This window comes from Marmota monax, unplaced genomic scaffold (genome assembly GCF_021218885.2).
Source record: "Marmota monax isolate L192 unplaced genomic scaffold, Marmota_monax_Labrador192_F-V1.1 WCK01_AAM20220418_F8-fsc00022, whole genome shotgun sequence".
NCBI classification, from domain to species: domain Eukaryota; kingdom Metazoa; phylum Chordata; class Mammalia; order Rodentia; family Sciuridae; genus Marmota; species Marmota monax.
Genome location: NW_026695215.1, coordinates 22700264 through 22713003, shown reverse-complemented (window position 1 = coordinate 22713003; position 12740 = coordinate 22700264). Strand labels below are relative to the sequence as shown.

General features: G+C 33.2%; 1 protein-coding gene across 1 annotated transcript in view; it reads left to right on the top strand.

Moving 5' to 3' along the window:
- Window positions 1-12740, top strand: part of Dnajc13 (DnaJ heat shock protein family (Hsp40) member C13) — a 125139-nt gene that overhangs the window by 69604 nt on the left and 42795 nt on the right. Inside the window, exons 27-33 of the mRNA XM_046431327.2 lie at window positions 3551-3655; window positions 4521-4723; window positions 5763-5847; window positions 8551-8705; window positions 9200-9245; window positions 11000-11154; window positions 12438-12639. Of these exons, the coding sequence (XP_046287283.1) occupies window positions 3551-3655; window positions 4521-4723; window positions 5763-5847; window positions 8551-8705; window positions 9200-9245; window positions 11000-11154; window positions 12438-12639 (951 nt within the window). The remainder of the gene's footprint in view (window positions 1-3550; window positions 3656-4520; window positions 4724-5762; window positions 5848-8550; window positions 8706-9199; window positions 9246-10999; window positions 11155-12437; window positions 12640-12740) is intronic.

The following is a 12740-nucleotide window of genomic DNA, read 5'->3' as shown; positions in this document are numbered from 1 at the left end:
GAATTTCCAGCACCATTCATTGAAGAGGCTCTTTTTTCTCCAAAGTATGTTTTTGATGTCTTCATTTAGTATGAGATAACTGTATTTATGTGTGTTTGCCTCTGTGTCTATTTGATTCCTTTGGTCTACATGTCTGTTTTGGTGCCAGTACCATGCTGTTGTTGTTACTATAGCTCCATAAAATATTTTAAGATCTGGTATTATGATGCCTCCTGTTTCACTTTTCTTGCTTAAAGATTGCTTTGGCCTCTTATTTTTCCAAATGGATTTCATGACTGCGTTTTCTATGTTGTTGAAGAATCACATTGGAATTTTAATAGGAATTGGATTCACTCTCTATAGGGCTTTTGGTAATTTGTCCATATTGACAATATTAATTCTGCCTATCCAAGAACATGGGAGATCTTTCCATTTTCTAAGGTCTTCAATTTCTTTCTTTAATGTTCTGTAGTTTTCATTGTAGAGATCTTTCATCTCTTTTCTTATATTGATTCCCAAGTATTTTTTATTTTTCTAAATCTATTGTGAATGGGATAGTTTCTCTAATTTCTCTTTCAGCTGATTCATTATGGATGTATAGGAATGTAGTTGATTTATGGGATTGATTTTGTAGCCTGCTACTTTGCTGTATTCATTTATGAGTTCCAGAAATTTTTTGGTGGAGTATTTGCAGTCTTCTAAATATAGGATCATGTCGTCGACAAAGAGAGATAGTTTGAGCTCTTTTTTTCCTATTAGTATCCCTGTAATTTCTTTCTTTTACCTAATAGCTCTAACTAGAGTTTCAAGGACTATGTTGAATGTCCTGAATTAGACTGAATGATTTCAGTGTTTCTGCATTTAGAATGATTTTGGCCTTGGGTTTGTCATATATAGCTTTTACAATGTTGAAGTATATTCCTTCCGTCCCTAGTTTTTCTTGTATTTTAAATATGAATGGGGTTGTGGCTCAGTGGCAGAGCATTTGCCTAGCATGTGTGAGGCACTTGGTTCAATCCTCAGCATCACATATAAATAAACAAATAAATAAATGTACATCAACAACTAAAAATATATTTTTTTAAATGAATGGATGCTGTTTTTTGTCAAATGCTTTCTCTGCATGCTTTGCCTTAAGGAACCTTGAGGCCTTATTGTAATCCAACCAAGAGAATAAAACTTCTGATCTACTAAATGGCTTTTTTGATATCTAGTTTATAAAAGGGATGCAGTCGTGCACGTCTATAATCCCAGTGGAAGCTGAGGCAGGAGGGTTACAAGTTTAGAGCCAGCCTCAGCAAAAGTGAGGTGCTAAGCAACTCGGTGAGACCCTGTCTCTAAATAAAATATAAAACAGGGCTTGGGATGTGGCTTAGTGGCTGAGCGCCTCTGAGTTCAATCCCTAATACCAAAAAAAAAGGCATCTATACTTAGTGTATTTCTTTTCTTTTCTTCCTTCTTCCTTCCTTCCTTTCTTCAAGTTTTGATTTGTGTTTTGTTTTTGTTTTTGTTGTTTTTTAGTTTTAATTTCTTGGTGTAAGGAGATGTTAGATTGGGATTTTTGGATTTGGATTTTGTTTTGTGACGAAAACTTCTGATGAATATTTAGAATATGAGCTTTTTCTGTTACCAGGTGTGAATAGGCAAAAATCATAATGCTTATATATGCTATTCTATTCAGGACCTATTCTAGTACATGTAATACATTTACACTTTAAATCTCCAATAGCTTTATTATGTTGTTACCATCATTTTCCCATTTTACAGTGAGGAAACTGAGGGACAGAGAGACTTGAGTACATTGCCAAAGGTTAGGAATGACAGATCCCAGAAGTCTGTCCTCTTAACCATGTTGCTGTACTTCTCTATGTGAATCTAACTGGAAACTGATAGTTAAGAGGGTATTTTAAAACCATGTTGTACTAAAATCCACTAACTACATGAAATTTCTGGCAGGAAAGTAGGGGGAAAGTTAACTCATGTATTGTTGATGAGACTACAAATTAGTACAGCCACTTTGGAAAACAGTATGAAGATTTTTCAAAAGAATAGGAATGGAACCACTGTATGACCCAGCTATCCCATTCCTTTGTATTTATCCTAAGGAACTAAAATCAGCATACTGTAATAATATAGGCATATCAATATTTATAGCAGCGCAATTTATAATAGCCAAGTTATGAAACCAGCCCAGGTACCCATCAACAGATGAATGGATAAAATGTGGTATATACACACAATGTAGTTTTTGTCAGCCATTAGAAAGAATGAAGTCATGGTATCTGCTGTTAAATGGATGGAACTAGAGAACATCAGTGTTTTCTCTCATATGTGGAAGCTAGAAGAAAAAGAAAAGGAGTAAAAAAAGGATCTCACAACAATAGAAGGGAAACTAATAGATTATATACAGAGATAGAAAAGGGAGAGAAGGAAGGAGGATGTGTGGAAGTCCTAGAGAACAAAATCTACTAAATTATGATATGTTCATGTATGAATATACCATCATGAATTTCACTTTTATATGCAGTTATAATGCATCATTTAAATAATAATAGGTGGGGCATTGGAGCAGAGCAAGGGAATCGGGAGGGAGTTGAGAGAAAGGGAGATACTAGAGAATGAGATTGATCAATTTGTGCTTGTATGAATATGGCATATGAATTCCATAATTATATATAATTCAATAAAAATAATCCCATAAAAATAACATTCTATCCTCATCAAACACTGAGAGAGAAAATTATAAGAATTATCTGCAGTGTTAAAAGAGAAAATGTCAATCTAGTTTTGCAGATTTTAATTGGCTTTACATGTGATTCTAGAATTGAGCTCTAGTCTAAACCAAAAATGGTTCAAGATGCTCTGTACCACCAGGTGGGCAGGTTATACTTATAGCCAGGGAAAAGGAAGTAACATACAGAAAATGGAAGTTGGGTACAGAAACAGCTCAGTGGATTGCAGTATGTTTATGCATCAAGTTAGATTGCTATTCAGTATGTATTGAGAAATGTTTAAGACAAACCTAAATTATGTATGAAGGCAGGTTTAGTTCAGACTTAATTCATTTTAACAGTAGTGCAGGTAATGGATTGAAACTAAATATTTAAAACCACTAAACCTTTGTTAGCATTTCAACTCTTTGATCTCAGATGCTTATTGAAACTCTTGTCAGAGTGAGTTTTTTCCTCAAAATAACCTGTAATATTTTGAGCGTTGTGTTTTAATGGTATTTATTTATTTAACCACTTGCAGAATGCTACTAAAACTTTAGTATCCTGAAAACTTATTAATAAACATAGGAAGTGTAGATATTTTACATATCTACACATGTAATCTTTACATAGATTGTTAAATGGATTTAGGAAAACATTTATTTCAGATGCATATTAGTAAGGAAGTAGCTTTTTTTGGTTATTTGGTTAGGTACTTAATTCTTAAATATTAAAATAATGTTATTTAAACTTTTGAATTGAGTTCCAAATGGGAAATAAACCCCCAAATTTTGTTTTATGATGTGTTGCCCCCTTAGATTTCTGTGTTGCAAAATAACTGAAATCTTTTTAAAATTTAGAGCAATGTAATTGAAGCTGCTCCAGACATGAAGAGAGAGAGTGAAAAGGAATGGTATTTTGGCAATGCAGATAAAGAAAGGAGTGGCCCCTATGGATTTCATGAGGTACATGTTTTAGAGAAGCTTTTTGTGAAGGTCTCCGCCTTTCTTTTGCCCTCTTGCTTAGCACACAGAGATGTATAATATTGTTGTCAGCTCTAAGGGCCCTGTATCCCATTTATATGGGAAGGAGTAGATGGCTTGCACTTTTGGAGAAGCTCACATGCATACACAATTGTGTCTTCAAGTCTTGTTTAAAAACTATTGTTAGGGAGGTAACACTCAGGTTTTTAATGAATTTCTATGTAACAATTGCTCTCTATTGTCTATTGTTGTATTTCTTTCCTTTTTTGTTTTTCTTCTTGATACTGTGTTTTGAATCTTGCCACATGAAAAGCAAGCATTCTGCATCCCTAGCACCAATTTCTAAATAAATATGTCAACTATTATCAGTGGTATGAACAAGTAAGTTTTAATATGTATTCTTAACATTGAATATTGAACATTGCCTATTCGGTTCAAGAACTAATGGTAGTTTCACTTTGCATCTGCAATATTTGATCTTGATCTCCCATCCTCAGCCTTTCTGGCTCAGTGGGAAATTGGCCAAAGATGGTTTTCTGGAGGCCATGCCTTTTTCTCTTACAAAATTGGTCATTTTTACTCTTTCTAGTATCCTGCAATTGACCAACTAAATGTTTTTTTTTTTTTTCCCTATTATTAGCCAAACTTGGATTCCTAAAAACTTATCAACAAAATCTTTTTTTTTTAAATACTGAACTTGGATGTTTATTTCACAGTATATTTCAATGATAGTGTATTGCTATTTTATAGTGTCTTCCACTTTCATATGTATTTACTATGATTAATATTGGCAGTTTTTTCATTTTATTTTGTCTGTCTGTAATAATGATGCCTTTAATCAATTAAGATGCAAGAATTGTGGACCAAAGGAATGTTAAATGCAAAAACCAGATGCTGGGCTCAAGGCATGGATGGATGGCGACCACTTCAGGCAATACCCCAGCTTAAGTGGTGTCTGTTAGCCAGTGGGCAGGCTGTTCTGAATGAAACTGATCTTGCTACCCTCATATTGAACATGTTGATCACAATGTGTGGATATTTTCCAAGCAGGTAAAATATAATTAATATTTTCATGATGTACAGGGCACCCAGAGATATCTTGTTTTTCTCATTGGTATGGATACTTCTTCAGTAACATCATGGGATTACCCTGGCTATTTAAAACATAGGTGTCCTGTTTGTGGCCTTGGGGAGTGCTGGTTTGGCCTTTAGAACTTTTTGAAACAGATATAAAAGAATAAATACTTTGGAAATTATTGGTAAAGTAACTGAAAAGCAACCTTCTGTGGGAAATTTCAAATAAAAACTGAGACCTACCAGCTATGCTGGTAATAATTTTTATGTGAATTAGGTATGAATATTTTGAAATAGATATACTGTAGTCCATACTTAGTGGTAAGTTCCTTATCTGTCATGTCAGCATTCCTGGTGTAGCAGTGTTTCTAGGCCCACACCTCGTTCTACTTGACTAGTGAAGGTAAGGATGTATTTTCCTATGGCAGTCATAACTCTTGCACAAAACTTTTCAATCTGTATAAAATACTTGCATATATATCCTTTTATTACTGCACTACCTTGTGATGCAAATTACTGAAAAAATGTCACATATTTTATGACGCTCAAGGTATTCATGGTTCTAGTTCTCTTTAAAATTAGACTAGACTCAAAACCATACAACCAGTATGTAGAAGTAATATGGCATTAAAATTAAGTCTGTATTTGAAAAATACTGACTATAGTTAAATTAAAATTTAGATTTATGTGACAAAAGTTTGATATGCCCTTTGGGGGGGGTCTATCCACTGACAATGTGTTGGACAACACAAAGTTTAATCAATTAAATAATAAATAAGAGTCTTTGGCTCTTCTAGGGTACTGTTTTTCAAGGAAATCTTATGGAAAGATATGAAGTCATATTAAGCAGCCAAATAGATTTAAACCAAAATATCTAATCATGTTCCCAGCTGTATGAGAGCTTAGTCTTCATTAACAAAAAAGTAAGGTAACTTGCTTCATGTCCAGTAGAATGCTCTGAACATACAAATTTTAATAAATATATTAAATGTTAACCATAGAAAATATTTTCTAGAGATCAAGATAATGCCATTATTCGGCCTTTACCCAGAGTGAAAAGACTACTATCAGATAGCACTTGCCTTCCCCATATTATTCAGGTGAGTTCCTTTTGTGTTATTGAACTAGGAACAGTATTTTAAGAATTATTTTCTCTTATTTAATTTTATTATGCATCCTCATCTTTATTATAGTCTGTTTCATTCTGATAACTAAAAGGTGCTTTATAGTTTGTAGTGCAGTTTGATATTAACTGCTGGCTCCTGCCACAGAAAGACATGGAGGCTTATACCTTAACAGATAAGCTAGCACATGCCTCAGATTTTGATTGTTCTCAGTTACATGTTTTTGTGTGTAGCAACTGATGATTCAAAGAATTGAGTTGGAATTATATAGGATTTACTAAAGACATTTTTCTTTTTCTTCTTCTGCATTCTTCTAATCTTTTCAAATTAAGTTACCTAAACTCAAATTAGTATTAGACAAATCAGGTCCCAGAGATTTCATAGGTAGTCATTTCCCTCCTATCTATTAATTTTTTTTGTCAAATCTAATTTTTTAGACCTTAACTACTCATGGTTTGACTTAAGAGCATTGTTAGTAATTTGTACCATTTATTTATTAGTGTGACCATTTGTATATTAGTGTGGAAGAGATAATGACTCAATGTATATATTCTTACATTCATGTATTACTATTAAGTGCCTGTGTTAATCACTGATACTGAAAAAGTCATGTACAAGAATACAGTTTTTTTTTTCTTCTAACTGTTGTTATTTAAGCATACCAACATTTAAAAATTTGTATGCTTTTCTATGTGGACATTTCTGTTAAGACCTTTATATGAAAGAGCACTGTAATTATTTCTTTAAACCACTACCATCTCGCCCACAGGACTATATGACTGTATGTTGGAGGGACTTGGTTTCTGTATAGGTCCTTCTCAACATGTAGATAAAATGTCATACTCAGAAAATTAGCATCTCCCAAACATTTTTCCAAGAGTCTTGAGACTGAAAAGAATAAAGTAAATGCAAATAGCATTAAATTTAAGGCCAGGAGGGAATGACTGAAAAGCTTTTAAGAAATATAGCACTATAACATGAAGCTTGGGGTTAGATGGAGAAGTGTATGTTTTCATTAACCAGAAACTTTCAGCACCTTATGAACAAAATGATAGAAGAATTACTTACATTTCTAGCTTTTAATAGCATATGCCTTCTATATTTTTAATACTGAGTTTAAAAATTGTATCTTTGGAGTTTTTTTCCCCCTTAATTTTCTATATTCTCACATACTGTAGTCTTGCTAAAACACAGGTAGCTGTAGTAGTTTTCACAAACAGTATTTACATTTGGAAAGGGATTTCTGTACTTCATTTGACTTCAAGAATTGTCACCAGTTTGACTATATGGTACAGCTTTCAAATTTTTAGAGTGTTTTAAGATGCAGTGAGTTTTCTGGTATAGTGACAACATGAAATACTCTGAGCTTTGTTTGATAATTTCCATAACATCAAATATTGAACTCTACTAGAGAAAATTCTATGTGATACTTCCTTAATATTTTTCTTTGTAAAGTATGTCATAGTATGAAATACTTAAATACTTTGCTAAATAGATAAGACACCAAACACACCAAAAATTTATATTGTTTACTTAAAAAACAGCTCTTCTCACATCCGAGAATGAAGAACTTTGCACCTGTAATTTGGATCTAGTACTTCTTCATTGTTTCTCTTTTCTTTTTTTTTTCCCCTCTGGTAGAATTTGACCCCAAATTGGAGATTATTTGGAAGCAACTATTTAAAGAAAATAGAAGTACCACTTTTATTAAGTTTCAGAGATAAAATTTTTACAATTTTTTATCAGCTGTTTATTCTGTATGGTTTTAGAGTTAGCCCAGATTCATGATAGTGATATCATATTTCCTTCAGTATTTCTAGTTCAGATTTCTAGAGGTCACATCTTTCAGTACTTGTAGAAGTAGTACTGTGTGCTGCTTCTGGTACTTGTTTTAGCCTCTTGCCTTTAGCACCACTCCTAAATCTACTTTGTAGTGCCATTTCATCAATAGGTGTTCAGTACTCTGTTTCTTGAGTTCTTAAGTAGCATTCAGAGGATTCTTCACATTAACTCAATTGAACCAAAACTAAACATGTAGTTAATTTTTTTGGTTTGTTTTTTCCTTTTTCTTTTATCATTAACAGAAAAAAAATCTATTTAGGAACATTCTCAAACAGGAAGCGATTTTACTTGTAAAATTATGACAAAACTAGCTATAGGCATATTAGGGATTTTTCTGAATATGATTTGATCAACTTTCAATTAATATTTTGCTATCTCCACTAAATGTTTTAGTATGTGTGTGTATATATATATATATATATATATATATATATATATATATATGCATGCGTGTGTGTGCGCGCGCGCGCGCATTATTTATTTTAACCAGGGATTGAACCCAAAGGTGCTTAATCACTGAGCCACATCCCCAGCCCTTTTTAATATTTTACTTAGAGATAGGGTCTTGCTAAGTTGCTTAGGGTCTCAGCCTCCCGAGCCATTGAGATTACAGTTGTGCACCATAGTACCTGGCTAGAATAAATCATTTTTCAAATCTGACTTGAGTCTGGTAGATAAGCTTACTGAATTGTATGAATTTTTATAACTTACATAAGAAACAATAAACCTCAAGTTAGGATGTGTGTGTGTGTGTGTGTGTGTGTGTGTGTAAAATGAATAATGATATTGCAATTTTTTTATAACTTATTAACCAGAACATTTTATTCCTGTCTTCAGTTACTGCTGACTTTTGACCCTATCCTTGTTGAGAAGGTTGCTATTTTGTTGTACCATATCATGCAAGATAACCCACAGTTACCTCGTCTTTATCTGAGTGGAGTGTTTTTCTTTATCATGATGTACACTGGTTCCAATGTGCTTCCTGTTGCTCGGTAAGAACTTTAAAGATAACTTATGTTAAACATTATCTGAATTAACCATAGGCAGATTTATGTATTGAACGTTATCATTGTTTCAATTTTTTATCATAAAACTACATAGCTACACTAAAATTTGGAAAGTAGGATGGGGGAAAATTAGTCAGAATTGTACCACTTTATCACATTAATATAAGAATTTTGTCATCTAGTATTTTAATATATATTTAATTAACTACATTCATATTATACATGCAGTTTTACATTTCGCTTTCTTACAAATACTCAGTAATATTCATATTGTTACATAGCCTTAGTATGACCACACTTTAAAAGTCTTTCTAGCACATTTAAGTTCTTAATCAGAAATTGAATAATTTGGGAATATGGATTTATGAATTGTCTTTCTGACTGTTTTTAACCTATAAAAGATCAAATCTTTAGAAACCCAAGATCACTAAAACCAAATCAGTTCCTATATCTGACAAGTGATTTATTTTTCTTTCCAGGTTTTTGAAATACACACATACCAAACAGGCTTTCAAATCAGAGGAGGTAAGCCAATTTAACCTCTGAATACTTAATACTTGAGTAAGCTCCATAGTTTCCTGAATATTCTGCTTCTTAAGGTACTACAGGTACCTGAGGGAAGGCCTATTTTATTCATCCTTGTACATTCTTTGTGGTACCTTGCAGACAGAAACTAAGCTAAACTTTTTTAAGCTTTTTGAAAACATAAGCCTTTTGGACTTATATTGAAATTGCAGCTAGGAATTATATACTGATACGTCTGTGAATATAAGTTGTTCTCTTTAAGATTTAGATTAATGATTTTTATAAATATTTCACTAAATACTTCAATCTCGTATAGTTGGCTAAGATTCTTTTTGTTCAGATCCCAAGGTAGAAGAAGCACTCACTTTCTTTTTTGAAGTTTCTCAATTTTTCACATTTTCTCAAATGTTTGTTTAGGAGATTAACAAGACTGTTACAACACTTTGACAGTAGGTACTAACCAAACTGTAGGATTTATAGAATAGCCATTGAAGCCCTAAAAATTAATCCATTTGTCTAATAATATAAAGTGATGCTCCTGGCAGTATAATTCCCATAGCTTTGTGTAAATAAAAAAAATGAAAATTATAAAACAGGTTTTATAAAAATTGTCTGTAATGACACTACCTTAACATGGTATTAGGCATTTGGGGTATTTTCTCTTTTTCCTTTATTTCTGTGCAGTAGTACATGTGTAATCTTCAAATATTGTATGAGAAATTATACATACAATTTCACCTAAGTATTTTGAATAATTACAGCAGAATAGTATTTATAGCAAAATTCTGAATGCAGAAATTATCAGATAATAGAGAACAGAATGGGGCAGGGGTTGGGGTTGTGGCTCAGAGGTAGAGTGCTCACTTAGCCCGTGCATGGTCCTGGGTTTGATCTCCAGAAACACATAAAAATAAGAAAAATAAAGATATTGTGTCCAACTACAATTAAAAAGCAAATATATATAAAAAAACAGAATGAGCAGATTTTCACACAAAAGTTTAACAGATAGTGAATTTCTTTTATTAACAAAAACATGAAGATTTTTGTTGCCTAATTTATCTTTGTACTAAGTTGTAAAGCCATGTTTAAGTGTATTCCCCCATCTGTCCTATCCTGGAGAAGTAAAACATCTTAAACTTGCCTAGAAGGAGATAAAAAAGAAAATTTATAGTTTTAGAGTTTTCTTTTTATCAGGTAAATAAGAGTATAAATTTTTAGTTATGACAATTAGGATCATTAGCCTGACTCCATTTGGCCAGCCTGAAGATATGAACTTGTCAACACAGTTAATTATAATTAGTTTGAGTAGAAATTCTCCATCAAACTCCTAGTCACATTTCATGAGATGACCTCTTTAAAATCTTTAAGATCTTCTGAACTTGTTTTTGAAAACAGAAGCAGCAGATACACAGGAACTGTAGCCAACAATGTTATGCAAAATACCTGATGTCAGTCTTCAGGGGACCTTCCTTGTGTTGTTCACTACTGTTCCACAGGGTCACATGCTGTCCTAAACAGCATTGGCAGCTGATGTTGAGAAGGTTAAGACTGCAGCAAGGTGGGGGCTTCTCCATTTTACCTTGGAGCTCATGCCAAGTCAGTTTGCCCCACATGTTCAACTTCACGTTTTGCTAAAGCATAAAAGCATTTTGTTGCAGTGTGTTCTTTCCTACAGTGCTCATTAATCATATTCGTTATCAGAAAATTGAAAGAGAACTTTAGTGTTTCTGACTACATTTTGTTTTGTTTTAAAGACAAAAGGACAAGATATTTTTCAGAGAAGTATACTTGGGCACATCCTACCTGAAGCAATGGTTTGTTACTTAGAAAATTATGAACCTGAAAAATTTTCCGAGACTTTTCTAGGAGAATTTGATACACCAGAAGCAATCTGGAGCAGTGAAATGAGGTAAATAATCAGTTATATTTTGTACTCAGAATCTTTGCTGCTGGTCATCTGGTTTGACTCCTGTTAAAAGAAATATTTCACTAGTTTGCTAACATAAAACAACAGTTAATTGTTGGTGCCAAATCAAGTGATAGGTTTTGACAAGGCCTTTTTGTTCTGACATGATTTGACAAAACTACTGTTACCTTAATAGAGCTTTATGTAAGAGTATGGCCTCCTACCACTAATGCTTCTTCAATCAATTGATATAGCTTGTAAGATTTTAGGCAGCAAACTGATAATATATATGTAGGAATAATTAGCAATAAAATCAAAACATATCTCTTGGATGCTTGGAAATAGGATTGTACTCCACTGATTATAAACTATGCCCACATAGAATGGAGCAGACCAAAGATACTCAGCACGATTTGACCTTTATTGATGGGCTTGCATTGCTGAGTAATGGAATGCCATAGTTCGAGAAGCCTGTGGAAATGCAGAAAAAGGAAAGGCATAAAATTAGTTGACAGTGACTAACTAGGCTCTGTCCAGGAAGGACTTGACAGTTCATAGGTCCAGGGTCAAGACTGCTTGTTTGTGGAGAAGCCCTTAGTGCTCTTTCCTTAGATGGCATGTGATCTGAGTTACTCACACCTCTCAAGCTAGCTTCATACTCCATGAACTGGTAATTATTGAACTCCTGGGGTAGAGTGACCTATCGACTTGTCTCATAGTGGCCACTAGTTTTAATGTATTCTGTATAGCATTCATATTTTCCACTGGGAAAAATACATATTATATGAATATGAATAAAGTAGCACAGTTTTGTTTGTGTAATATTTTTCTTCTGAGATTGGCTGAGTCCCCATCTAAAAGATGAATCTCTCTGTACATTGACCAAATCAATTTTCTACTTATCCTATTAACTTGTAGGAAGTTAATTAACATAAATACTATGTAATGAGCTTCTTTGGAATGATGGTAAGCTTGCCTTTCCTTTCTGAACCCTCATGCATGCAGACACCATGCCATTTGACCTTGTAGTGACTGATTTTTTTTAACAGGACTGAGCATATTGCTGATATTTATAGGTAAATAAGATAATTTTATTTCTATTGAGTATTTTTACACAATAAGATTAGAATACCTTAACTTACTTTGAGGCTATAATATTAGGCCAGTAATTGAGTTATTCTAGAGAAGATCCATGTAAGTATCTTTTATGCTGACCTATCTTAAGCTTCTCTTTAAAGTTTGATAATTTTATCAGAATGATTGAATGGAGGTTTCTATGATTGTAGGCGCCTCATGATAGAGAAGATTGCTGCCCATCTTGCTGATTTCACACCTCGTCTTCAGAGTAATACAAGAGCACTTTATCAATATTGTCCCATCCCAGTTATCAACTATCCACAGCTAGAAAATGAACTATTTTGTAATATTTATTACCTCAAACAACTTTGTGATACACTCCGATTTCCAGATTGGCCAATTAAAGACCCGGTAAGTTCAGTGTGTGCCTTCTGAAACCACACAAACAACCTCCTAACCCTTCTGAGTAGTTGTTTCACCTGTGATAAAAAAGAACATTAATATTAATTGAC